This window comes from Maylandia zebra, linkage group LG7 (genome assembly GCF_041146795.1).
Source record: "Maylandia zebra isolate NMK-2024a linkage group LG7, Mzebra_GT3a, whole genome shotgun sequence".
Classification (NCBI taxonomy): Eukaryota; Metazoa; Chordata; class Actinopteri; order Cichliformes; family Cichlidae; genus Maylandia; species Maylandia zebra.
This window is the reverse complement of record NC_135173.1, coordinates 26,004,205-26,031,734: the sequence shown is the minus strand read 5'-3', so window position 1 is coordinate 26,031,734 and position 27,530 is coordinate 26,004,205. Positions and strand designations below refer to the sequence as shown.

Sequence of the window (27,530 nt, the reverse complement as noted above, 5' to 3'; positions counted from 1 at the left end):
CATCAACTCCATTCATCATCCTGTCCCCCGATTTTGAATCTAAGCGGGTTTGGGCATTTTTCCTGTGGTGTCTGACATTGGTTAAGCGTGGAGTGTGAATCCTCCCACAGCTAGCTCCTTCTCTGCGCGCGTCTCATCGGTGCGATTTGAATGAAGAGCCCATCAACTTGGACCACATCTCAGAGGTGCGGAGCTCCGGTCTGGACACGGGCCAAACCCGTCTGATGTCAAACCAGCCTGAACAGATACTCTCAGACATCTCGTTTCTTCACCTCATTCCTGAGACGGGACTCTGCCCACTCCTTGTGTAAAGCAATCTGAACCTGATAGCACAGCATCCGCGTATCTCCCCTGAGAATCTGCTCTGGACTATTAAGACAGTCGCTCTTAACCTTTTCTTCAGAAGCGCTTTGCCACTGTGCAGAATCCCAGCCAGCCATGACTTTTACGAGCAAACCGTCTGTCCTCCGACTGTCTTGTAATACATTTTTAAAGCGAGTTTAACTCGGCGATTCAACTTTCAGCTTCTGTTTTATTAATTTTTTCCTGTCATCTGTGGAAATGCTCCGTCCAGACCCATAAAGAAACAGAGTTTGGTTAATATGCACTTATTGCCAAGCGGAATATGTTTTTATTTATCTGTAGCAATCTGCTGGCTCACAGCTGAGATCGATGCGTCCTGGTGGTAAGTATTATTATTATTTAACATTTACATATTTGTTTAAATGAACGCTAGTGTAAGACTTTGTGCACGTGGGTTATGTGCTATTATAATAATCTTTCAAATGTGTTGTCTTATTCTGTCATCGGTAAATTATTGGTTTAAAAAAACAGTTCCATATGCACCCTTTTATCTTAACAAAAATGTTCCCACAGTGAGTGACTAAATTCCCCCCATGGCTTGCATAATTATTTTTGCAGCTTGTTGAATATTTGGACAGATTAGTTTCCAGGCTGAAGTCATTTGATATAATTTAATTTCTCTTTATTTGCTATCCTTCTCTTGAATCTCTAATTAATATTTGCAAAGCTCCTGTTTCCAAATTCCTTACTTCGTACCCTGTGATACTGAGATGGTATTTGGAGAGATAATTCCTTTTTTGTTGCTGCTGCTTTGTGTCTTTAATCTTCAGTGCAGCCCATCAGTCTTTCATCATCTTGTTCTGCAGGTAAAAGGGAGTGTGGACTTGTTAGGAGTGATTCCAACAGATACCTCTGAAGAATACACCCTCTAGCATTCTTATTTTATGCATTAATATAAAGTAAAGGTCTTCAATTACCTTACAAAGCTTTAAAATATCCACAGCTGCCTTTACACACGTTGGGTTACATACAAAATTATTCGATTTTATCCTTTACTAAAGTGATCCAGAAACATCCCTGCAAGTACTCATCTGTCTTGACATTTACCCTCCCACTCTACAGGTACATGGGCACCCTGGGCTCCCAGGTGATGTGCGACAACATCCCTGGACTGGTGAATAAGCAGCGCCAGCTGTGCCGCCAGTACCCCAAAGTGATGCAGGCCATCGGGGCTGGGATGAAGGACTGGATCTCAGAGTGCCAGTACCAGTTCCGCAACCACCGCTGGAACTGCAACACCACAGCCAGGGACCACAATCTCTTTGGACGTCTGCTGCTACGCAGTGAGTTTCAGGAGTGTTAAAGCCAAAATACAGTAGGACCTTCATTCTACCTTAACATGAAAAAAGTAACATTTACATTTAAAAAAAAAAGTTTCGATATAAAGTTCAAAGAAGGTCCAGGGGTTCTGCCATGAAAATGAAGGTTACATGTTGATTAGACGGCTGAGAAATTAAAAATAAACTCACAGTTTAGTCTGTTTGGACCCACTTTAAAAAAAAGTCTTGTCTATTTCTCTTTGTGCTACTGAATCCATCAGGTGAAAGTTAAATAAAGCTGTGAACTAAATAGTTTATCCAATGTGGATAAAAGCATAATGTTGGTCACAGATGTGATTTTTTTGAATAATTATTTCTTCTTTTTAAAAATATGATTATCTTCTTACTATATATATATATATATATATGCTCATCCTTATATTAATCATTATAAGATACAGTGAAGAGGGTACAGAGAGTTTTTATAAAGTATCAGTCTGACGGGCTGTCTTTCCCGTAATCGCTGCATAGGTAAGAACACTGAAGCAGAGTGCCTGCTATAGCACATGCAGGCTTACATTACCAGGTCTGCTGGCACTCCCTGAAGATGAATCGCTGCATGATCGTGTGTTACATCGAAAACATGTTTGACATATGTCTTTAAATTAAAGTGACAAATCTGCACAAACAAAAGTTTTTAGAGTGTCGGGCAGATTTACTGCCACTCAGAAGATTTCTGGAAAACTGATAGTTGCTCTGCAGACATGCTCCTTTTTGTCGACAGAGGTGGATTGCATTCCACACCTCGTCTCACTTTACAATCGTGCATTTCTCACGTCACTGCAGCCAACTGGTCTCTTCCTCATTTTCTTGTGTTGGGTTGCTATCGTGTTACTCAGTATTTTGTTTAAGGCCGGTGGACAAATGTCCTACTAAAACAATTTGCCATGGCTGGAGAAATGTATCCGTAATAATTCTGATATAATAATTCAAATAATTTATTCAACAAAAATGTCACCCAGTAACTGATGAGAGAGAAACTCCAGCTTTTATCTCATTTGATTGGAATTTTAATTGTTAGGTGTGTGGTTTTTTTATTTATTTATTTAGTATACAAGATTAATCAGTAATAACTAATTAACTTGTTACAGTGTTATGCAGATTTCAGTGTCTGTAGAGTCAGTGACTTCATGACTGATTTGGTGTCATCACAGTGTTTTGGTGTCCCTTCGATTCCCTTGGGCTGCTGTCTGAGCAGAGCTAATTACTCTCCGCTCAGCTCGTTCAAATGACAAACTGCAGAAATTTTAGACTTTTTTGAAATAGAAGTAATCCCACCACTTTCAAGAGCTACTTCAGTTTATTAGCACTGTTTATCCTCTCTGGTGATTTGCTGGAGAAGACACTTGATTTATTGAGAGTTTCAGAAATCCAGAGAGGACACAGGCAGTTTTTCCTCTTCATGTATTTCTGGTGAGAGTGGTGGGTGTGGGGAGTATTACAAATGACTCTTCCAAAGCAATAAAGTGTGAACAGCGTCGGAAACCAAGCGGTGAGTATCAGTAAGCTGCCTGTCACTGTTTGTTACAGATTGGAGTCTGAACAAAAGCGTCCCGTCCAATTTGTCATGTGATGGCAAATCTCAGCAGCTAAAATCAGTCTGTACCTCCAACGAGGGCAAGCTGAAACATCTTTCTTGTTTTTTTTTAAATATATTGCCTGTGGAGGATCATCAGGACCTGGCGACCTGATGTTCCTCTCCCATGCCCCGAGATTTAACCTGTGATGCGGATCCTACGACTTAGTTTTATGTCTGGGCCTCTAATCAGCCATGTGGTATTTGGACCTCCCAGCCAGGCGCCGGCCATGTCACACAGCATTATCATGGCACACTGAGGCCCCGTCTGAAGCGCCTTCTTGTCAGTGTCAGTAGGCTAATTTCAAACAATTACACAGGAGCTCTCCCTCCCTGTTGTCGTGTTCTCTCAGCGTCCTCCTTATTAACTTTGTTAGGCACGCTCAACTTATCTGCTGGACCCAGACACCCACATACTGATATCACTGTGTGTGCTTGGCAGAGCTGGGAGCTTCTTCTTTTTTTCTAGTGCTACTGTGATACTTGAGTTTCATTAGTCTTACTGACTTTGTTTTAACACATTTAACGTATTTAGAGGAATCCCTTATAGGTTAAATTAATTAGAATTTTCATAAGTGAATGAATTAATTCATTGCCATCAATGATATAATATAAAATATGATAACATATCTAACATTGTGTTGTTAACCCACACAGGCAGAAAAGGAGCTTGAAACAATGTCAAGAATGCTTTTTTAAAAATGTAATTTATCAGATGAAAACATCAAGTTTGCTTCTTTACATTACATTTTTTAATAGGGGGGGAAATAAATTGTCTTTATTTTAACAGCTGTGTACCTGAATGCTGTTTCCTATATTTATTTCTCTTACGTAGCAGAAATGTACTATCTTAGATGGAGCTTGAAGGCTGTTTTTAAATATTTATTTGAAGTGCACACTGATGGCTCTAAATGATTATACATTTTAAGTGGCTTGTTCTTGTAAAAATAGGCTTTCATATATTTAGTTTGGCCCTGATTTCTGTCTGCAGGTGTTCCTCTCAGCTGTGATGCTGAGATCATCCTGCATTTAATTCAGCAGGTGAAAAGTGTTTCTTTTGACTTTGAGGTAAAAGCATCAGGGTTGACCTCTTAACATTTAGGAAACTTAAGCTTATGGATGTGATCAGTAGTTGCAGTTCTAAACACGTCACAAGTCCTTCTTTTGTGAGAATCACTGTGAGAGCATTCATGTGGGGCGATCGTGGCTTAACAGTTGGCAGTTCGTCTTTTAATTGGAAGGTTGCCGGTTCGAGCCCCGGCTCGGACAGTCTCGTCGTTGTGTCCTTGGGCAAGACACTTCACCCATTGTCTACTGGTAGTGGTCAGAGGGCCCGGTGGCGCCAGTGTCCGGCAGCCTCGCCTCTGTCAGTGCGCCCCAGGGTGGCTGTGGCTACAATGTAGCTGCCATCACCAGTGTGTGAATGTGTGTGTGAATGACTGAATGTAGTGTAAAGCACTTTGGGGTCCTTAGGGACTAAGTAAAGCGCTATACAAATACAGGCCATTTACCATGTGTGTTACAAGTCCTTGGCAGGGGTTAGATGCAACACACACCCTTTCCCCACCTGAGCCTTTGATCCTGCTCGGATCTTTCATCAGATACATGCAGAAGGAGATAAGAGCTCCTTATCAGGGCACTGCTGGTAAATGTTAGCTGTTTATCCATCTTGGAGATGACGTATTTTTTTCATGCTTTGAATAAAAGCCTATAGCAGACAGCAACAGACACGGGTGTAACAGGTAGCAGTGGCAGCCAAACATTTAAAGGGTTTTTAGATTTGTTACTGTAACTGTGGCATCAGTGAGGTTTATTAGGAATGGAGAGAAGCATATCTGCAACTTTTTTTTAATGCTGGTCTTTTGACCCTGTCTGGATTAATTGCTAGCCTACCATCTGCAGTTTCTGGGAAAATACATAGAAATTTTGGTGCATGTGGATTGATCATGTATCGTATATATCGTACCGTATATGCAGTAGGCGGCTGACTGATCCACTCTCAACAATGGGGAAAAATAACAATTCTCAATTATAAATGATGTTACTGAATGCATTTGTGGCAGATGTGTAAATGTCAATCGTTTTAGGGGCTAAAAAATAAAAAAATAAAGCTGATGCAGAAGTGTCAAAAATGCAGTCTGAGGATTCCCCACAGACTGTAATATGAAAATTCTGAGATTTAAAGAGTAAAAATATTTACAGCCCAGTGCAAAAAAAGGAAATTTAATTAAAGATATGCAGAGAAATTTTTAAAATAAACTCAACTCTTCAAATTGTATTGAGAATAAAGGGCATTTCTAGTATTACTCATCTTTGACAGGTGTTTACTTGTTTGTGCTGAGCATTTGATTATATTAAAGGAAACTAAGGACAATTTCATTTTCACCAATCAGTAAATTTTATTTTACAGTAAGCCTGTTTTTCCACTAGCCAATATTGGCGTCTTATTTGCTATTACAGTGAATTACAGCTGTACCTTGCTAAACTAGCTAGTTTACCAGCACTAGTGTTAACTGACAAATGAGAGACTCCCACAAATAGCTGAAATCAACAAGGTTTTTGGCTCCTGTTTACCGGTATTTGGGTAAAAACTGAGTAATTAAACTTTTTTTTTTTTGCATAATAAAAAAATAATTCTCTCTGTGAAGGTAGCCGTGAGGTGGCCTTTGTCTACGCTATCTCCTCAGCTGGAGTGGTTTACACACTGGCCCAAGCCTGCAGCCAGGGTGAGTTGGATTCTTGCTCCTGTGATCCCACCAAGAAGGGCTCATCACAGGATGCCAAAGGCTCCTTCAACTGGGGAGGCTGTAGTGACCATGTGGAGCATGCCATACGCTTCAGCCAAGCCTTCGTGGATGCCAAGGAGAGGAAGGAGAGGGATGCCCGTGCACTCATGAACCTGCACAACAACAGAGCTGGCAGGAAGGTGAGGAAGCACTGAATGGATAACTGACTTTAAAGTCCTTCAGTTTTGCCGGAGACACTAAAATTACATAACTTTTACATTTTCATCCAACATTTTAAGAATCTCAGAAATAGAAACACATTGATAAAACGCTGAAAATGAATTTGACTGTTTTTAGATCTACATAACATCATTACATTTGTATCTTGGGCTTTAAAATCTTAAATTAGTACCATTCACTCACCAGTTCTACTAAATCTGTTTACTGTTGTGCTCCCCAGGCTGTGAAGCGCTTCATGACACTGGAGTGTAAATGTCATGGTGTCAGTGGGTCATGCAGCATCAGGACCTGCTGGTTGGCCATGGCTGACTTCCGCCGCACAGGTGACCATCTACGGAAAAGGTACAACGGTGCCGTGCAGGTTGCAGTGAATCAGTATGGCACAGGCTTTACGGCCGCTCACACACACTTCAAACGTCCCAGCAAGAATGACCTCGTCTACTTGGAGGACTCACCAGACTACTGCATACGGGACCACGAGTCAGGTAAACACTGACCTTTACCATTTGGATCTGTTGGATCCCAGTAAGCAGTGAGTGGAAAACGTACCTGTCAAAGACACATAAACATCCAGTTCAGACCATTTAGAGGTTTGTTTAATCACTTCCAAATTACATGCTGAAAAATGTTGATTTGTAATCTGGTCAAACAAGCCTAAATGCTCTAATTTACTCAATTTAATAAACCAGAGTAAATACTCTGGAACTTAAGTGCATCACTTGAACAGCACAGCTGGTTGGTATCCTTAAAAGAGGAGGTGGTGTGAACAGATTTTCATATGCTTGATTTCAAGAAGCTGATTGAACTGCATCTCTAAAACACTTCCACTTTGCTGGCATCTCAAACGTGTCCATCTTCTACTTTTACTGTCACCATTGTGTACCAGAACGTGTTAAAGTGGGTTTTTTTGTTTTGTTTTGGGGTTTTTTCCCATGACTTTTCTGGGACCAAAGCACGCACACCTAACAAACCCACCTCCACCCGCACCTGTAGTCCCAGTGGACCACTGTTCACACCATCACACTGATCACACTGGATCGAATGGTGCATTTGATCCAGTTGGAAGTTAGAAATTTGAAAGCTGGCAATTCCAGCTTTCAGAATGCGTGAAACATGCGTTACTCACACTGCCAAGTCTAAACAGTCCACACTGGTGAGTGTGAAAAAGCACTCTTCTTTTGGCAGGCAACTTCTTGCCATGTCAGCAGTACCATACATGTACTGACAAAAACACACTTTGAGTCTTTCATACACAATATACAGCCGAGGACTGTTAAGCATCACGTGTTTCATAGACCCGCTGTCTGTGTCAAGCAGTCACTGGGATGTCAACCATTGGTTTCGAAATCTGCTTCAGTGTTAGGTTTTTGGCTACTGCCATGTTAACCGCTAACTCTAATTAGTACACTGAGTAACAGACTAGCAGTTTTCCATAATTGTAGTGTAACTTGCTACAACTGAAAACAGATTTCTTGGGTGGGCTGCACCGCACGGCAGACCTTATTATTTGTCAGATAATTCCATTACAAATACTCCAGAATGAGCCTCTTCACCGTGTTAGTGCTCCAAAGGCACAAACGGGCTGTAAACATGTTTATTTCTGTTGGTCATTTTAACACGGCGAGTCTATGAGCACGGATTACTTTTGGAGCCAGATTCAGAGGATCTTCTGTTTTTTGCAGTTTAGGAATATTTTTCAGCCACCGAGGCTGTTAGTGAATGTTTCAAAGTGCAAAAATGTTATTTTGCTGTCCTGTTTCTCAAAACTTCAAGGAAGCAAAAAATGTTTTTTCCTTTGCCGTTCAGATTTGAAGAAGCATCCACACTGAAAACTGATCTTTAACTTTAGATGACATAAAATGTAGTTGTGTTTCAGCAACTACGGTGGCTCTGGGTGTGTGTGTCATAAGCGTGTTCGTGTGAGGGCAATGTAAAGCTACAACAGCAGAGCAAGCGTGAGAAAGAAAATGTTTGCGTTTGAAAAGCTTATGAGAGAATGAAGATAAAGGCCATGAGAGAGTGTCTTGAGGTGGAGGTGAATGCCTGACAGGCGGCAGATGATCCGTGGCGATCGGGTGTCAGCCAGTTTAAGACCCATTACACACTTCTGTAGGCTGAAATCTTAGAGGACTACACATCATTATAAATCACCAGTGCTGGAGAAACACACGCACGCGCGCACGCGCGCACACACACACACACACACACACCTGAGGGCATGATTGGCCTGCAAAATGGGAGAGATTTCAGTGGCAGAGCACCAAACACACACATTTTAGAGGTGTGTGTGAGTGTGTGTGTGTGTGTGTGTGTGTGTGTGTGTGTGTGTGTGTGTGTGTGTGTGTGTGTGTGTGTGTGTGTGTGTGTGTGCCGAAACACTCCACCCAGACATAATTTCTTTCTTTTTTACAATTTAATCATTCATTGAGAAATTTAGAAGTGAGAGACTTCCTGGGAGGTAGGAGCAGTGAATATTCTCATGAGCAAAAACATAATTTTTTAATCTCACTAAATCGTGAAAGTTTTTTTTTCTGTTATTTTTGTTGTGTTATTTGTTTTGGGTTTTTTTGCTTTCTGTTAGTGACTGATGTTAGCTGTAACTTTCACCACCATGTGGCACTGTTTTTGAATGAGTGCTGTTGTTTTATCCATTTCCTCAGAAAGCTTGGCCTTTGCTGCCGCTGTAAATACGAGAGTGTTTTTGTTAACTTGGGCGGCTGAATCTCTCCACTATTGGTGGACAAATTGGTGTTACACAAATGTCCAGCCGTGCTGTAGTGATTATTGTAAAACAGCTCAGTACATCTGTGTGCTGTATTTCAGCCCAGTGGTATTTTTGAAAGTTTTAAGCTTTTTAAGATTTTCACTCAATTCACATGAAACCACCCAACCTAGAAAAATAAAACAATAGTAATAAAAACAGTTTTGTGATGCTTTAGCACAGTGACATACCTATTCCATTATTATTTCTGACTAATGGGATCTGCCATTACAGATTTTTGCAGATTCCAAAGAACTATAATTGACAGCATATACTAAGAAAAATGAACTTTTATCATAAAATATAATTTCCGCCCTCAGAGAAATAATTAAACTGCTGTACATCACATGATCGTCTCTCTTAAATAACTGAAAATAAAGAATAATGAGTTTTACCACAGCAAACAAAAGCAGGTGCAGCAGATTTAGAGAATAAAACAAATGCAAGTGGATGGATGTGACAAACATCTTATTTAAATACATATATGCACAAAATGTTATGAATAAATTATTATTGCATTCTGTCAGTACTTTATATGAACCTGTTATCACTGAAAATCATTCAGAAACTGCTGTCGGATCGCACAGTTTTTGGCTGGTGGGAATTCAGAGAACATGGCACATGTGCGGTTAATTTCTCTCCAGTAGCATACAACACAATAATAACTGCAGCTCATTAACAGCTGTGCAGTCTATCAAGTTTTAAGTTCAGTTTTGGCTTCACAGCTGTTAATAGTACAAGGTAACTGAGTTTCGTATCTCAGTGATGCTTTTGTTTTGGCTTTCAGCTCCTGATTTATGTCTGCCTCTCTCTAACAGATCAAACTCACCCTCGGCTGGGCTGTGATAGTTTTTGTTCACAAGAAGTAAAAAATGAAAACTATGAAGTTGTTCTTCAGAAGATTAGATTTCCTATTGATGCTTATGTGAAACACACAAAAACCTTAGATGGTCTGTAGAACTGTAGATCCTCTGACTGTGCACAGGATCTTCTAGGAATGGTGATTCTGTTTTCCAGAGAATTGATGGGTCAGTGGTTTTGAACATGTTGATATCTTCTCTCAAATATAAGATACTCTTATTAGATCTGTAGTAAAAGTTACAGTGGCAGGGTACTCAAACAAGGCATGAACCACTTTCCTGACACTGAAAACTCAGGTTTAAATCTGAAGTTACTGCACTAAGCACCTAATCCTGCTTTGTCTAAAGCCCCCTGGAGGTCTTATGCCCTGCTTTTGGGAACAAGTTGAGGCATTACAGCAGACATGGAAGTTTTATGGGATGTGTACATGTAAGCAGGGTGAGGTTATACACACACACACACACACACACACACACACACACACACACACACACACACACACACACACACAGTGGGCCTCTCATGAGAACGTAACATACGCCTTCTTTAAAGACCAACTCCCATGAGACAACCACAGACTTACAAACTCGCTCTCAATCATAACATGTACTGTATGTAGAGTCACCTGCTCCCTCTTTTTGGTTGCACAACCATGAAAAGTAATCAGCCTTTCTCCCAACACACACACACACAGACACACACACGTGCACGCGCTCTGAAAGACATGCAAACTCGCCTTCACTCATGGAAAGAAACAGACTAAATCTGTTCTCACACAAACCACAAACAGGCTCGGGGCCCACAGAGATAGCGAGACGGCCCCTCTGTGCCTCTTTAAAGTGTGAAATCAATTTCCCTCAGCCCTGAGGCTCAGGTGCTAAACTCATCTCTCGGCGCCCCCTCATCTTAATTCAATAAGCAGACGCAGGGCGATCGAGGGCTGTGAGGAAGACTCTGGCCGTGATGTCACCCCTAGCAGTGCTGCATACTTTGGATGACGGGCGGGCACGCTGCCAGAGAGGGGAGGGCTTCGGGTCATGTCCAGACATATTACCTGGCGAGGGAATGGTGCAGAAGGAGCGTACACGCAGAGCGAAGCAGAATGTAAACACGAGCAAATTCCAGAACAATGTTTGAGATGGTACTTGAAGCCAATTTTTTCTAAACCTTTATTTATACAGGAGAAGTCAGCAGAACACACACATGCATTCTTTTTCAGTAACACTTGTGCTTTACAGTCAGACAGTAACAGTCACACCTGCCCAGCAGAGCAGCAGTCCTCTGCTGGCTGAACATCTGCAGCTCAACAGCACTAAAGTTCAGATGTTTCACAGCAGCTTTATCAAGATGTTGAAGTGAAAAGGCTGTGAGATTAAAAGCAACGAACGACTGCAGCGTTATCGGTTACACCAGAACTACTTTGATCATAAAAAGCTTTTTCTCAAGCCTCACATCAACAAAATCTAGATTGTGGAAACGATCTTTTTTTTTTTAAAACCACCAGTAAATGGATCAAACATAAACAATTTCAAAAACAAAAAAGTAAAGTAAATAAAGACTTAAATGCAAGCTGTTTGAACTAGCAAATATATGAGCACCATGTTCTTCAAGGACTTAGTCATCAGTTTGTTGTCACTCTGGCAGACGAGGGTCCTCAGGACGATGTTACTGCCATGCAAAGGTGCACATCCCCTAATGGCTGTGACCTCTTTCAGCACATAGCTTATTGTTATAACAGTCTTTTCTACTGTAATATGATCCATCAGGTGCATGTGTATAAATAACCAGTCCAAGATATCTAATATCCCCAGGTTCAGCTCCTGCCAGGACATGGCTCATTCCATATAAAATCAGTCAAATCTGAAAAGATTCATTCATGACTCTCTCAGAATATGCTCTTCATTCTGCTAATAATTAGAATAATCGACACATTTGAAGAAGTCACACAATATTTTAGCCTCTGTCCTGTAGACCTCTGTCAACCTGCATAGGGCTGGGTTGAAATTTGGTACTTTTTCCACTTGATTTTTTCCAGCTTTTTTGATTTTTTTAATATTCTCAAGTAGTGTGTCTTTTGTGCTGTCTCCATCCCTTTTAGTTTATTCAAAGGGGGGGACAGGTGGGGGGCAGGCAGTGATTTTCCATGGAATGACCTACGTGTCCAAGACGACTCAACTAAGAGGCATCTGGGAGGCATCGTGGTCAGATGGCTAAACAACCTCATCGGGCTCCTTTCGATGCTTCGACGCTGAGGAGCAGCAGCTTCACTCAGTCTCTCCTGAATGACAGTCGTTCAACTCATAAAATGAAGAAAAGATGTGAATGAGAATTCAGAAGGAAAGGCTGATTGCACTTTCACTAATGTGTGTAATTATGCAACAAGATATTGAACAGAATTGTAGAGAAGAGTTGTAAACTGCACATATCTGACAGATATATGGATGCAGCTTCTTCTTGGTAAAGTTTGGGGGGAAGAAAGGCAAAAAACAATATTGTTACACAGAAACATAAATATCTCAGTCAAAAAGAGAGATGAAGTCTTTCTCTCAATACAATACTCAATACTCCCGAACTCCGCAAATCCTAAATGATGTTATTTGGATATTTTGAATAGCATTACCAGCTCTGTGATGACTCATTAAAAAGTCGATATTTTATAAAAGCCAGGCCGTGAGAACCTTGTTACAATTTAGCGCTCTGAAGGCTTCCTGGACGTCTGCTGAGCATGAAATCAAAAACCGTGAAAGAGTATGACTTCAGCGCAGATTGTGTCACAAAAGCGTCCATTCCCATGTGTTTTATTTTGGCTGAAATCATAGGGATGATCCTTTCCCACACCCGGCGCATCTGTGTTTGTTGTGCTGCTATCAAAGAGAAGTTATCTGGAGATCTAGACACTATAACCCAAACGCTCTGCTCACAGCGGTTAGATAGAAACGTGTGAGATTCTGTTGGGCTTGATCATCCAAAGCAGACTGAAAACACTCCTGTTGCTCATGTTTAACATCAGTGGATCAAAGCTGCTGAAACTGCTAAATAAAAGTCCCTCTAAAAACTCCTGTGGATGGTTTTGAGTCGAATCTGCAGGCCTACACAGCTTCATCATAAATTGAGCTCCAGCTATTCCTTCTGCATACAAAGCTCGGGTACGCTAACTGTGTTTGTGGCGACGTAAAGTGTGTGTGTGGGTAACCGGAGTTGGGATTCAGGAGAAAGTGAGTGTGTACAGTATCTGTGTGTGTGTGTGTGGGCGATGGATGTCTCCTGTAAAATGAACAGCTGATGAAGTGTGGGAGTGCAGGCTGATGGCTCCTATCATCAATCTCTCATCTCACTTTCGTTCATCTTACTTATCCCCCCCCCAATCTCATCTTCACCGTACTGGCATTATACTCTGCTCCTATTGGCTTCTAAAAACTAATAGAACCGTTCTAATTGGCCAAATTGTGGCTCAACTGCTGCCAAGTCACATTCCACGATGCTATAGTCCATTTTTTAAGCATCAGTACCATTACCTTCATGAACACTTTTCCTTTATTCCTTTAGGACGTTCCAGTTATTTCCCAGCAGGGTTGTCACTTCTTAAACTAGAAATCACAGGCAGTGTAGGTGTTAAACTGTTCCATCAGTAAATCTCCTTTTGGAAGGAAACTACTGAAACATGTTTTTGCTTTTAGTGAGTATAAATGTCATTCAGTGGAAAAACTGCAGTAGGAAGTGATCAGAAAGGCAGATCCTTCTACTGTAGTATGATAGATTAATATACTGGTGAGAAAAACACTTTTCAAGGTAAATACAGACTTTTCCTCATTTTTTTAAGAACCTTTAATTACGAAGTAGACTTAAACTTGGCATTTTACACTATGTAGCGATAAAGCAGAATAAAGTTTACATCTAATGATTATAATTTTGATCATGTCCATGTTTTTAGTTTCAGCGCTCGGGAGCAGCTCCTTGTCTTTCTCTTGACTTATAAGATCACATTTTGTGGTCAACTTGAAAGAAAGGCTGATGTGTAATATAGAAGTGAGGTCAGAGGTCAAATGTGACATTTTAAATCTTTATGCCATTCTTTCTATACGTTGACACAGCACACTTGTAAGAATCATAGTTTCTACAGCTTTTTGTCAGTTTTCTACCAATAAATCATTGAGTTCACCTTGAAGACTTTGGTGGAAGTATTGTTAACATGTCCCCAGTCTACCTCCCCTAAAAAGTATCAGAGTTGTCAGAATTAATTTAAAACTTTTTTAGCTATCGTGTTTACAGACAGAGTGACATGCACACACTACGCATGCTGCCAGAATGTCCTGTCCGTCGAGGCGTGGACTCCGCTCTTGCCAGGTGGGGCCTCGATGTATCAGACTTGGGTGTCCGGATGAGACAGATGAGATCTGAGAAATTTGGAGGCTATGTCAACACCTCATACTCATTGTTGTGCTCCCCAAACCATTCCTGAAACACTGTTAAATGACCGAGGATGCATTATCCTGCTGAAAGAAGTCACAGCCATTAGGGGGGGGGGATACCATCATCTGCAACCATGCTTAGGCAGGTGGTGTAAGACCCACATGGATGGGAGGACCCAAGGTTTTACAGCAGAACATAGCCCAGAGCGTCACACTGCCGCCACAAGCTTGCCTTCTTCCCATAGTGCATCCTGGTAGCAAGTGTTTCCCAGGTAAGTGACGCATATGGACCCGGCCATTCACATGATGCAAGAGAAAAACCCGAATCATCAGACCGGCAGCCCATCACCCTTTCTCTAGTTTGCCAAAGTTCCTTCCTTGGACCAGTTTTGGTAGATACTGACCACTGCAGACCAGGAACACCCCACCAGAGCCGCAGTTTTGGAGATGTTGTGACCCAGTCGTCTACCCATCACAATTTGACCCCAATACTTTTTCCTACCTCTAACACGTTAGCTTGGAAGACAAAGTGTTTGCACTCTCTACTAAACTAGTGTTCAGTGTTTATGTTCCTTTGATACATTGTCTAGGCTTTGATTTTCCACTGTTAATAACTTGTGTTCTCACCATTAGGGTGGGTCCCACAGATCAAAAACTCATTTTAAATTAATAGTCATACTGTGCTAAATTTATTCTCACTGACCGCGTCTCATTTGCTCTCTCTCCAGGGTCGATGGGGACAGGTGGGCGGGTCTGCAACCGGACATCCCGAGGTGTAGATGGCTGCGAAGTGATGTGCTGTGGCCGTGGCTACGACACGTCTCGCATCAGCCGCACAACCAAGTGCGAGTGCAAGTTCCAGTGGTGCTGTGCAGTCCACTGCCGTGACTGCCACCAGCAGGTCGACGTGCACACCTGTAAGGGCCAGACGTGACCTCGCCACCACTAAACTTGACTGACGCCTCATATCGGGCATCCAGAGTCCCCCCCGTTCCTCCTCAGCTCTACCTGATGTCTTGTTACGACAATCTAACTGATAATCTCGAGTCTGCCTTTAGTTCCGAGCCCTCTGAAGGTCTGTTAGGTTTTCAGACACTTTTTTCTTTTCCTCACCAAAAAAATTCACATCTTTTTCTTCTTTTGGATGCTACGTGGAAAGAACTTCCAGACTCAGAGACATTTAAAGCCTGACTGCTGAATGTCTGTAGCTGTTACTTTGAGAATGTATCAGTCAAATCATGCTTCAGATTCCTGCTGAACCAACACAAAAAAATACTATTGAGACTAACAGGCTAGCATTTGATCTGCTGGCTCCAGTTGTGATGGTTTGGAGATGAACTGTTGCTTAAACAGGCCCCAAGGACTGACCAAGTATATACTGAAATATAACTTAAATTATGTGTAATATCTTTTATAGTTTTGTTGAATCAACATGCATGGAGGTTTTTGGTCTGCTCCTGTGAAGCCTTCAACACCTCTAGTTTAACACATAGCAGCTCTCCACACAGTTTATCAGCTTGTTGTTTAGATTTGTTCTCGTGGCACCTTACACTTGTCAGCAAACCATTTACAACATAAAGTACGACCAGCGTTCTTTTCCCCTGCGTGCTTTCAGTGTAAGCTGTTGTCACGCCAGTCTCATTCAACATAGCGTATCACAAGCTTCTCTCTCGCTTTCTGTCTGCTCATTAGAGGCTTTCTGCTCCAGAGGTACCACCATATGCACAGAACATGGTCCTTCAGCTGTTTTCTCTCTCCATCATTAAATCTCCTTACTTAGTAGAAAACAGCAGCTGGAAAATGAGTGGACACTGTCATTTGACTCAGAAACAGTGCAAAATTAATGCGGGCAGGACCTACAGCAATTTCACTGATGTCCTACATTAGTGCCATCTTCTCCAAGTCTTTTAAAAAGGCTAGAAGTAAACCATAATGTTGATAACAGACATAGCATCTTACTGTATTTATGAGGAAAGTTTTACATTTATGACCTTATATTTTTAAGTATCTACAGGGATTCTGTTTGAATGATCATTTTCTTTTGGGTGCTCCCTTTAGAAGTCCTAACAGAAGATCAGCATCATCTCACCCTAACTCTATCATTCTCTTCTGCAACCATATCCTCCTTCACTACATCCATGAATCTTCTCTGTGCTCCATAGTCAACATTCTTCATCCAGTATATCCACCATCTCTCCTCTGCCCATGTCCAAACCATCTCAACCCTGCCTCTCTAACTTTGTCTCCAAAATGCTCAACCCTCTGATATAATCGTTTAATCCTGTTCATCCTGGTCATTCACAATGGAAAATATTTCAACTCAACCTCATTCAGTTTTACCTCCTTTCTTGTTAGTCCCACCATCTCCAAACTGCATCGTAGTAGGTCTCACTACCTCCTTGTAAGCCTGGGTGATTTGTATCCCTGTGTTACAAATCACCCAACACTTATCTCCACCCTGCCTGCACTCTCTTCTTTTGCACTCTATTGCTTTGCAGGCTATTTAAAGCAGCTTCACTGCTCTACCAGTTCCCTTTTCTTCCACACACTTGGATTCTGTCTACTGACTTTCATCCCTCTTCTCTCCAGCGCATACCTCCACCTGTTCCCTACTTTCACTACAGATCAGTGCCATCTGTCAACCTCTCCATCATCACTGCAAACAAGAAAGGGTTCAGTCAATCCCTGACCTTGAACCTATCTGGCACTCTTACAGTCCTCCTACGTCCTTCACCAGCTTCACATAATCCTCTGACACTCCTCGTGCAGTACCACAGTGCCTCTCTTGGGCCCTTATATCCTTCTCTAGGTCCACAAAGACGCAGTGCTACTCCCTTCGACCTCTATACTTCTGTCAACACTCTCAAAGCAAACATATTTGTAGTGCGCTCTCTCAGCAGAATGCTGCTCACTCATCATTACCTCTCTTCATAACTTAGCTTTAACAACTCTTTCCCATTGCTTTGAGATATAATTCATCAGCTTTATCCCTCTGTGTTACAGCTCTGCACATCAGCCTTGTTCTGGAAAATCACTATAAGTAACTGATCATTAAGATAGTCTAAGGGGTATTGTAGTCAACATCTTGTTAAAATAAATGCTTGAAAACAGTTAAAATATCTAGAACTAGAAAAAAATAATCAGAAATGCTTTTTCTTGTAGTTAAAATGCGCATTTTGTCATTGTTTCTTAGAAATGTGTTAATAACTAGGACCTCTGTTTACATTTCACTGTTATTGTGCCTGCTACCAATATTAGATTAAGGAGCAATATTCAAGCAGGACTCTGTGAAATCAAACATCATCAGTGACAAACAGGAGAGGCGGCGGCCTGAGCAGTCATTATACACTGAGGAATACAAGTAAAGCAAACTAGCAGCTGTTCTCACCAGTTGCTTCATTAGATGTAATACATGTCCTGTCTGTAAATTGCACATCAGCTGTGTAAGATTAAAATATAAGCCTTACAACTGAACTCTACAGAATAAATGGTTTAAACTTACACTGTGTCCAGATTTAAAGAGTCTCATGAACAAAAACACATGAATAGATTCTGATTTCTCTGACTAGTGTTCTGTTAACTGGACAAACTTCTCAAGCAGCTTGTTTAGCTAGATTAATGCACCCTGGTGATGAGGTCTGAGTCACAGTTCATCATTAAGATGCATTGCTTTGGCACCTTGTGGAAGCTGGTACACATCCAGACATGCTTGAGCATTGCTTAGGTCGTTTCTGTGGGAAGGAAATCGCAGTGGAGACAATCTGCATAACTAATGACGTCACCAACCCTAAGGGACCAGCAAATCCTTGAATGGTGCAAATATGCAGAACCAGTTCAGGACTGGGCACTGGGTTAGTGGGAAAGGACCTGAGTTGTTGACTTGTATTCAGAGCTATATCTGGGATGTCTAAGTCAGACAGCACATGCAAGCTTGGTTAGCAAGCAGTTACTATTAAACATATCACTTCACAATACCTGCAACACAAACTTTTTACACCACACTGAAAGCCACAACAACTGTCTGATAATTCCATCAAAACGCTCCAACAGTCACCAACAGTGAGTGGACTGCAAATGGAAGCAGGCTTGCACAACAGCTTAAGCTTCGCTGTTCAAATGTATCCCACAACTTTTATAAACTATAGAGAAATAAAACTGTTTGTTGTACCAGGCTGTGAATGTGTCTTCTAATGCTGTTTAGTTGAGCATTTTACCATCAAACTCGATGACGATGGACTTGCAATAAGCTGACGTGGAGCTTCAGCAGTTGCAGGAACAACTTTTCCACTGTGGAGTGAGCTTTTAGTTTGAGAATGAACGCTCCAAATATGTGATGGATCCTGCAGAGAAACAAAACCCAGCCGGTTGTATCTGGTGGTGCTGGTATCAAGGTCAGCTGATTTCACAGTATGTGGGACAGCCAGTAAAAACACTGCATTTTTGCAGCAATACACAAAAAGTCCTTTATTGTATTTTTTTTCCTTTTCACCTTTTTAATGATGGCAATTGATCATCTCTTTTTGTACAACAAAAGAACAGCTTTAAATGACTGATAACCCAAAGAAATGCAAACATATCAAATAAAGTCAAAACCAATTTTGGGTGTTGTTTAGCATTTTTGTTTCGCGCCTCTCCTCGGATTCCCATCTGCTCTCGGTTTGGTTTGAACTTGGCACAGAGGCGCGTCAGTCTAGTCCACTGCAGTGTTCTGGATTTCAGTTCAGCTGTTTCTGTCCAGATAGAGGTCTGTTCTTGGTGCTGGTCCTGGGTCTGATTCCTGGTCCGGTCGGCCCTTCTGTCGGTCGGGGTCAGATGCGGGTGAGCTGGTGCCAGAGGCTGGATGGCAGGATGCTTTCCACCTTCTCCATGATAAAGTTCAGAGGAGCAAACAGTGTGCTGAGGAACTACAAAGAGAGACAAATACAGTCACACAAACAGAATGTTAACAGGGCAGCCAGCATCTTTTCCCTGAAATACACCACGCTGCATTCTGGCTGCAATGTGGCCACAGGAACTGACTGCATCCAATTCTACCAGATGGAACAAAACTGTATCGGAGACACGCAGCAGTGTATCGAGCCACCACTTTAAGCGCTTTTTTTGTTATCTAATAAAAGCAATTTTACATAGGTGCTGCATCCCTCACAGAGCTGTGGTGTGTAGATGGAGTCAGGTTCATACTATCTGATAACATGTCTCCCTGACTGCTGTTTATAAATGGACAACTGATAGCAAGACTCCCAAATTAATTTATATTAATATTTGGTTTGTAGACAATGTGCTATTTATCTGGATGGTTAATATAAACTTTGAACTGACATTTAAAAAACAAAAAACATTTTAAAGAGTGCCTAAGCCGGCAGGATAGGGTGGTGGCTGTGTATATCACCTGTACATAAAAGATGAACACTGCTTCTCAATGTTGCAGTACTGTCTAACAGTCAGCAGGGGGCACTCCCTTAACTTGTGACATCAACAAACACTTTCTTGATGACTTCCTGGTTTCAACTGGGGGTTTCAGTACAAGCTGAGCAAAACATGGAGGTAATTTTCTAAAATATGGACCACATTTGATAAAGACGGGAAAGGTCAGCAGCTGTCGATGGCAGGTCAAACTTTGACAAATAAGAAAAAGGCTGCATAACCGTGTGTCTGAATTATCTGAAGGTTTGGGGGATTTTCCTTTATTTTCAGCTGTGAGAACAAATAAACTTTCCACTTCTGCAGCATGAATCCTCCATCTGTGCAATTCAGGCCTCATTCTCAGATTGGCAGTCTGACAACAACTAGCAAGGAGGAGGTGAGGGGTGATAGGGGCTCCACCTGAGCAGCTCACGGAAGTTCCTACTGTCTTAGATGTCAGATAAAGGTCACGAAGAGGGGTTTTTTTTTTTTGGGCGGGGGGGGCAGAAAGAGACTCCACCTGCATGTGTGAGCTGGGCAGCTGGTGGTTTGAGGATTGCTTCACACATCAGATCTCACATCTCCATTTTAGCTTCAAAGAGCACTTCAAAGTAAATGTGTGTAGTAGTGTTTGAACAGTGTGGGCGGCAGGGAGAGACCTGTCCAAGACACCATGTTAGCATGAAGTTTTATTGGTCTAGGGAATCACTGGTGACTTATACGTTTAGCAGCTCTTGTGCTGCTTTTACATTCAGTCACAGTGGGAACCCGACTTATTTACCCAAGCAAGTTGATGTACTGATCATTTCATCTATTCAGATATTAAAATGAATCATTGAACAAATGTGGAATTTAAATATCGATCTATGAGATCAAAAAGTAAACGTAGCCAGTAGCTATGTATTCTCCTTGGAAGCCACCTGTTAAGTTTTTCTGGAGTCAACTTTAGTCGGAAAACATTCCAAAAACTGTTAGAAAGGCCTCATCTGTCCATTCAAGGTTCCCCATAAAACATCAAGTCTGCAGTAACCACCAGCATCTGTGATTAGCATTACTGTGATCTGGTATGTCTTAGTGTTTGAGCAGCATACGTTTTAAAATACTTTTTTATTTATGATTTCAATAAATGATTTAAACTAACATAAGCAGGTATGTAATTATTCCTGGTTTCAGACTCACTGATAAATACATGCAATGTGTTCCTTGCAATGATCTACCTCTCAGCAGGTAGATGGTATCTGCTGATAGTGTCACATCAGGGTGGAGAGATGAGCTCACCCACATTCCAGGGGAGCAGCACAGAGCTGCAGGCTTAAAGGAGGAGGCAGAGGGTGGGCAGCGCCCTCCACTGGCTGCTCATATAAAAGATGGATGTGTGAAGGTTGCTCCAGAACAACAACAATTGAAAAAAAGTACATGGGGGAAGATGTTTGGCTACTATAGGTGTTTCTATCAGTTGGATCCTGTTGATACTTTCACATAAAAGAGACCGATGAGGTGAGCATGTGAATCAGATGAGGGGCAGAGTAAGTCTGATTCCAGGGTGCTAAGGCTGGCTACTAGGACACTGAACTTCACCTCCCTGGTGGAGTCTGGTGAGGTTGAGAGATACTGGCTCGATATACAGTAGCAGGGATCACCTCAATCCATGGGTGGAATGAGCTCTGTCTAAAAGCGAAGCTGACGATTCACCGGTCAATTGATATCTCTGCCCTGACCGTTGCTCACAAGCTCTGAATAATGACTGAAATAACAGAAATGAGTTTTCTCTGAAGGGTAGCTGTGTTTAGCTGTAGAGGTTGGGTGAGAAGTTGAGTCATTCAGGAGGAACTTCCTCACCCTGGCCATTTCCTCCAGCTGGATGGATGGATGGATGGGGCAACTGCTGGCATTGTGTTTGAAACTAGTTGCAAGACAACACTTGTGGAGGAGAGCTCAAAACTGTGAGTAATTCTCCCACGTTTGTGATTAAAAATAGATCCAAGAGAACAGTAAAATGCACATTGTTTTTAGGAGCATGTGCAAATAACACATAATATGTGAGCATGGTGAAGTTATCACATGTATAGCTGTTGGTGGAGCTGAAGCATGTTTCCTCTGATGGACATGCAAGAGCTGACACCAGAAGTGTGTTACAAACCACATGTGTTTAAAAGCCTGTAAGAGTCATTTGTCATGCTACCTTTTCCAGTGTGGTTTGAAGCGCTCTCTTTTCACTCACAGCTAAAACACAAACTGCCTGTGTGCACAGAAACTGTTTGTTTACTCCATGACCTTTACATCTTTCAGATTTCTACTCTGTTTTGCTGCAGGCTGACAGCCATTGCTGCCCCTTCCTGTCACTGTGATACCTGTAGCACCCAAGGATGAGTCCAAACAGGAACCACAGGGTGTAGTCCACGACGTTTATTTTTATTATTTTGCACATCATATTAAAGTTTCATATAATCTACTAATAAATTGTGCTATAATGTCCTAGCTTAAGCTACCAAGCACTACACAGTCATGGGATTTATTGTCTCCTCTAGCCAGTACAGTCCTTACCCCATTGGTCCACGACACCCATTTAACCATTGAACTGTGTGACTTCAACAGATTCTTTCTATGTTTCTATCTGTGATAAAAGCCTGCACGTCTAACTCACTGTCAAAAAGAATGCAGCCGCTGAGGGTAGCACAAGCAAAAAGGTCAGAAGTCATCCAGTATGTTATTTCACCCGGTAATTTGTTTTTTTAATGAAAATAAAGCTATGGAGAAAAGGTCAAAGGTCACCGAGTTATTCTCTGAAGACTCTCCACAGAGAAGGACACAGTAATCTGGACATTATCTGTGAAATTCAAGTTTTCTCCTCATTTTTTCCCCCTGTGTGTGTGTGTGTGTGTGTGTGTGTGTGTGTGTGTGTGTGTGTGTGTGTGTGTGTGTGTGTGTGTGTATACACTTACAGCTTTAGCAAACACTCCCATAAGTTCAGGGAACTGGTGTGTGAGCAGAGCCAGCATGGCAGTGAAGGAGCAGAGACCAGCTGTGAAGAGGATGAAGAAGGGCAGCTCCTTCTTCGGGTAGACCGACACCTCGTGAAACACTGCTTCCACGCAGGACGGACACACAGAAACACAATATTAGTTCAGAGTACAACATTTACATCTCTTACTCCTCAACACAACCTTCACTGGGGGCTGATTTGTTTATTTTCAAAATCAACAGTAACACTCTCTTGTGGTAGACATCCACCAGCATCTTCGAGGATCGCGTCAGTTCTCAGCACTAGATGCTTCATGACTAAGCTACCAAACGCTGCTTATTTTAAGTTTCAAAGGAGCTCATTAAGTGTCCTACGCTTCAACTTTATCCAAGACGTGGCAGCCCTGACACTAAAAATGAAATGTAGCTATATCAAATGTGCACATGTGGTTACGAACCCTTAAAAGGAGCAGACAGTATGGGCATGTACCAGTCAGACTTACAGTCCTCCCATCACATTACAATCGGTATCACAACTCTCCATGATGTTCTCAACCAAATCATTTTTTCTAAAAGCAAAGTTCATCTTTCTGGCTTTTACTGGGTAACTATCAACAAGATGGCAAATTTGAGGGCAGGTATTCTAAAGAAAAACAACGAAGGCAACCTTTTCTGTTGAGGAAGTTTAACAAGGTCAAACATCTCACAAAGTCTAACACATAGCATGCTGTCATGTTTGGCACATTGATTCACAATTTAATTTCTTATTTATGTTCAATTTTAATTAGCTGAAATAAACATGCATGTCTTTTCAGAGACACAGACAGACCACTGTGCTGCTTCTCGTGGCTGTAGGCCAGCTCAATCAATGAAGGGTTTGTGAGTGAAGACAGACAAGCTTCTGGGCAGACATCAAGACAACACTCACAATCAACCTCCCACACACACACACACACACACACACACTCTGTGAGCCAAATTCTCAAATTAAAGTGTAACTTTAAAAAAACAAAACAGCTTTTTCAGCACAGATGTTTGACATGAAGCATTTTTTTCTTCAAAGTTTACAAACTCCCAAAATTAATTAAAGGGATTTAAACACAGAAATTTACAACAAGTTCCCTAAAAAATATATATATAATATAACATTTTTGCCCTGACTGCATTGCACAGTGTGCGCGTGCATGTCAGAGCGTCTCTTACTGGGTAGCAGCTCTCTGTCTGCCGTCTCTGTACAGATGGGGTAAGGATAGAACAGGTGACCCTTCTCCAGAGGATATGGGATCATTCTGAAAGCTACAAACACACAAAAACACGAACAATTAATAATTAACAACGAGCTCCAGAATCATTCGTGTTCAGAAATAATCACCACTAAAATTTTAATACTGTCAGTTTACAGTATTTGTGTGTTAGCATGTACTTACTGCCCTCCCAGGTGCAGTGCAGAAGGTTGAGTGCCCCCTCCACCCTTTTCCAGTGCTGTAGGTGGAAGAAGGCGTAGGCAATGGCCTCGCTGTCGCCTCTTTTCAGAATGTGTTCTGGAGGAAGAATCAGACTCTTCATCTCAAGCAGGTACTGATGGGAACAAGGAGCAGGAGGAGAGAGGAACAAAGGAAGACAAGGAGAGAGAACAAAGAAGACATCTGAATGAGAAAGGAAATGAATTAAAAGTATCTCAGCATATCCATGAATAAAGTTCAATACTCACATTCAGCCCACAACAAAGCATGACACAGTTACATTATTACAATTCAATGCACCAAGTGTGAACACCAAGCTGTTTGACTGGGGCCAGCATACTTCCTGCTCCAACATCATTCTGAGACGGGGGTTGCTATTAGCTTGTGTTTGCTGTGTGTTTACAGCACTGGATCCTCATTTATGACCTGGGATCACTTTACATGCACATTTATTTATTTTTTCCCCCAGTTATAACATAACACAAGGAATAACGTTTTACATGGACTTGGTCCACCTCTTTTAAGTGAATGTATAAATTAAAGCACTGGCAGTAGCAAAGAGATCACAGCACCCACCAGAAGTGCCTCATAGGTGAACTACATTTGGACAAACTGTCAGTAAAGGAAGTCAATCCTGGAAGAGAAGATATGCTCAACATATCCCACTTTAAGATTCATCCCACCAAGCTTAACTTCTCATTATGTATTGCTTGAATTTGGTTCTTTCGTTTTTTATGCTGAATGTTGTTTTGTGTGACTCACACAGGGGCTACACGTGTAAATGAGCAGTTCTGCTATGAGCTGGCATATTTACATCTTTCTTATCGACACATCTCTGTTTAACACAAACAATCTGCGTGCAAGTGTGTGTGTGGTAATCTCAACTCACTTTGGGGACATGAGGATTGAACTCGACCGCTCTGTGGATGGCTTCTACTGCGTTCATCTCTGCTGTGCTCAGCCCTCTCCTGGATGCGGCCTCTGGAGAGAACCTGCACGTGCACGCAGACGGTCGTGATTCTACATCATGAGGTTACTTTGATCCATACCTCTCATGAATAGATATAGTAACAAGCAAGAACCAACATTTTACGAAGTGTTAAAAACAAACTAAATTTAAGCAGCTGCAGCATTTATTATACATGCCACACCCTGAACAATCAGGCAGAAAACTCACTTGTCACAGTAACAGCGCTCAAACCTTGGGGTGTCTCACTCTTTCTACATCATCGCTATTCTCTCATTGATACTGAGCACCTCCCTGGAGCCATTTTCAACCCTATCTTAAACTAAATAGCAGTACAGGAATGTCAGATCCCTGAAGAACTGTATGTGATGAAAAGCAATACTCACTTGTCCGATACCGCCCTGGCTTTGAGCAAGGCTGCTGTGTAGCATATTGTTGCAGATTTAGGTAAGCTAATATCTGTGGAGGAGACAAAAAGACAGACAGAGACAGAAAGGACAGGGTGGAGTTTAATGAATGTGGTAAAAGTTTGGAATTACAGGTAACAGTTCGAGGGGAGGCCTGTATTTAAGAATACTGCAGATGCCCACAGGGGGTTGTGAATGAACTTAATGAGTTTGGGTTTCACCTGTGTTTTGTTATCACATCTTAAACTTTCTCTAAGTGTGATTTGCTCTCTTTTTCCAGTTGTGTCATATAAATATCTATAGACAGGAGTAAAAATGTAGTTTCAGAACATGCTGGGCATCCTCAGATAACCCCATGCATACTTCCTGTGTGCGTCTGTGCTCTAACGAAGGCAGAAAAATGATCTTATAAACAACACCTGGCCAAATGCCTGTAGATGGTGTAACACCTGCTTTACAGAATACATCTTAACAGATGCAATTTTTACTTGCAAATAATAATTACATTTTCGCCTGTATGGATTCGGCCCTGCTGTATAAGATATGTGGTCAGAAATGGCCCCGCTCTGGCATTTTAGTTGTTAAAATAACTCGGGCTGCTTGAGGAACAACAAACACTCGACAGGGAATGTGGCGTCTGTACTCGGCTACCTTCAAGTAACTAAATACAGCTTTGTTAGTACAGTTACTGAGCTGCTCACAGGTGGCTGAGTGTCGCTCACCGTCATACTTGGCCAGAACGGCCTGGACGTCGGCGTAGTTCTGGAGCTCTAGTAGCGACTCCAGCAGGTTTTCGTGGATGTTGAACATACTGAGGAGAGGGAACTCCTTCATTAACTGGAAAACACACAACTGTTGTTACATGTAATACCAGACAGGGGGAGACACATGCACAATCAGCAGACATGAGCTTTGGGTCATCACTGTATTACCTCAAAATACTCTGTGACTGTTTATACTGAACCCATTCAGAAATGAATGCACAACACTGTGTGTGTTTCGGTTTGTGTGGGTTTTCTTCTGGCAGGTTGTGTACTTACATCTCTCATCATTTTAACTGCTTCTCTTGTTCGGCCGAGCTTTCTGGAGCACATGGCCAGCCTCCTCTTTATATACACCAACACATTGGTGTCCCTTCCTGCAAAAACAGAACTTAGCTCAATCAGATCACGCTTACCGTCCTTTTTATTAAAATGCAACAGAGGCTGAGATGGACCAGGACTACCATTCATACTGTCGCTTGATTATTACTGGCTTAGGAAAAGTGTTAAAGCATGGATTACACTCACTGTGCTGGGCTTCATATTGTGTACCATGATGTTGGAGCTGTTGGCTGCGGCGGTAGCAGCCCTCTCCAGCTTTTAGCGCCTGTTTAAATAACCGCTCAGCCTCCATGATGGTGGTGGCCTCCTCCTCTGCCAGCAAGATGTATGCTGTTGCACAGCTGTAGATGGGGATGAGAAGAAGTCAGGGAGTAATAACTAACCTGCTGCATAGCCTCTTATACACTCATTAATTCATTTACCGCCTCTCAGCGGGGTTCCTCGTTTGCCGACAAAGCGCAGCTTCTTTGAGACATAAAAATGCTCCTGAGCCTTGTGTGCTTGTCAGCAGCGTCTGACAGATCACTGATCAAAGAAGTTTTCCTCTGAGTCAACCTGCAGTCACGGCCTTGATACAAGCTGGGAGCAACATGTAGTGCTGACACAGTTCCTCTGCACTGTCTTGGTTGTCACAAATGCTCCTAAAAATAAACCTGAATTTCATGAAAAGAACTAAAGCTGGCTTCCTCTGAATGATGGAAGCACCCGGAAGGCCAGTCTGTGATGAGAAGCTTCAGATCCGCCCTTGACACAAACAAAACCTGCAGTTTACAGTTTTCCAATTTATTACAAACTGATGTGTGTGGACCTAAAAGCAACAGTAGTGTTTGGGACTTGGGGTCTGATTCATGTTTGTGAGCTACTTTTTTGGTAGAAGTTCATAGTATTAGTTTTGCAAAAGCATATTTGGTTGTACGGCATCTAGATGGGATTATGTAAATACTAAATATTAAAAGATACGATCAGCTCTT

General features: G+C 41.9%; 2 protein-coding genes across 6 annotated transcripts in view; one reads left to right on the top strand and one right to left on the bottom strand.

Moving 5' to 3' along the window:
- Positions 1 to 157: 157 nt before the first annotated feature.
- wnt2 (wingless-type MMTV integration site family member 2) lies at positions 158 to 18,642 on the top strand. Its single transcript, XM_004556310.2, has 5 exons — positions 158 to 685; positions 1,426 to 1,646; positions 5,907 to 6,184; positions 6,445 to 6,709; positions 14,984 to 18,642. Exons 1-5 carry the CDS (start codon positions 603 to 605, stop codon positions 15,187 to 15,189), a joined length of 1,053 nt encoding a protein of 350 aa, XP_004556367.1. The 5' UTR covers positions 158 to 602; the 3' UTR covers positions 15,190 to 18,642.
- A 50-nt stretch (positions 18,643 to 18,692) lies between these two features.
- Positions 18,693 to 27,530, bottom strand: part of LOC101464802 (suppressor of tumorigenicity 7 protein homolog) — a 61,460-nt gene continuing 52,622 nt past the window's right edge. For 2 of the 5 annotated variants that reach the window (XM_012920518.5, XM_024803315.2), the window contains 9 exons: positions 26,746 to 26,900; positions 26,497 to 26,594; positions 26,179 to 26,308; positions 25,436 to 25,508; positions 24,972 to 25,074; positions 24,047 to 24,197; positions 23,823 to 23,915; positions 22,601 to 22,743; positions 18,693 to 19,159 (listed from right to left, as the gene is read on the bottom strand). In XM_012920518.5, coding sequence (XP_012775972.1) covers positions 19,064 to 19,159; positions 22,601 to 22,743; positions 23,823 to 23,915; positions 24,047 to 24,197; positions 24,972 to 25,074; positions 25,436 to 25,508; positions 26,179 to 26,308; positions 26,497 to 26,594; positions 26,746 to 26,900 — 1,042 coding nt within the window. In that variant the 3' untranslated portion in view covers positions 18,693 to 19,063. The remainder of the gene's footprint in view (positions 19,160 to 22,600; positions 22,744 to 23,822; positions 23,916 to 24,046; positions 24,198 to 24,971; positions 25,075 to 25,435; positions 25,509 to 26,178; positions 26,309 to 26,496; positions 26,595 to 26,745; positions 26,901 to 27,530) is intronic. The other 3 variants (XM_012920519.5, XM_004556311.6, XM_004556312.6) reach the window with 3 other exon arrangements.

Bases quoted from the DNA above. Each gene is read 5' to 3' on its own strand.
- wnt2 (XM_004556310.2), top strand. From the start codon at position 603: ATGCACTTATTGCCAAGCGGAATATGTTTTTATTTATCTGTAGCAATC. The intron at 686-1,425 runs GTAAGTATTATT...CCCACTCTACAG, and splicing joins GAGATCGATGCGTCCTGGTG to GTACATGGGCACCCTGGGCT. The intron at 1,647-5,906 runs GTGAGTTTCAGG...CTCTCTGTGAAG, and splicing joins TGGACGTCTGCTGCTACGCA to GTAGCCGTGAGGTGGCCTTT.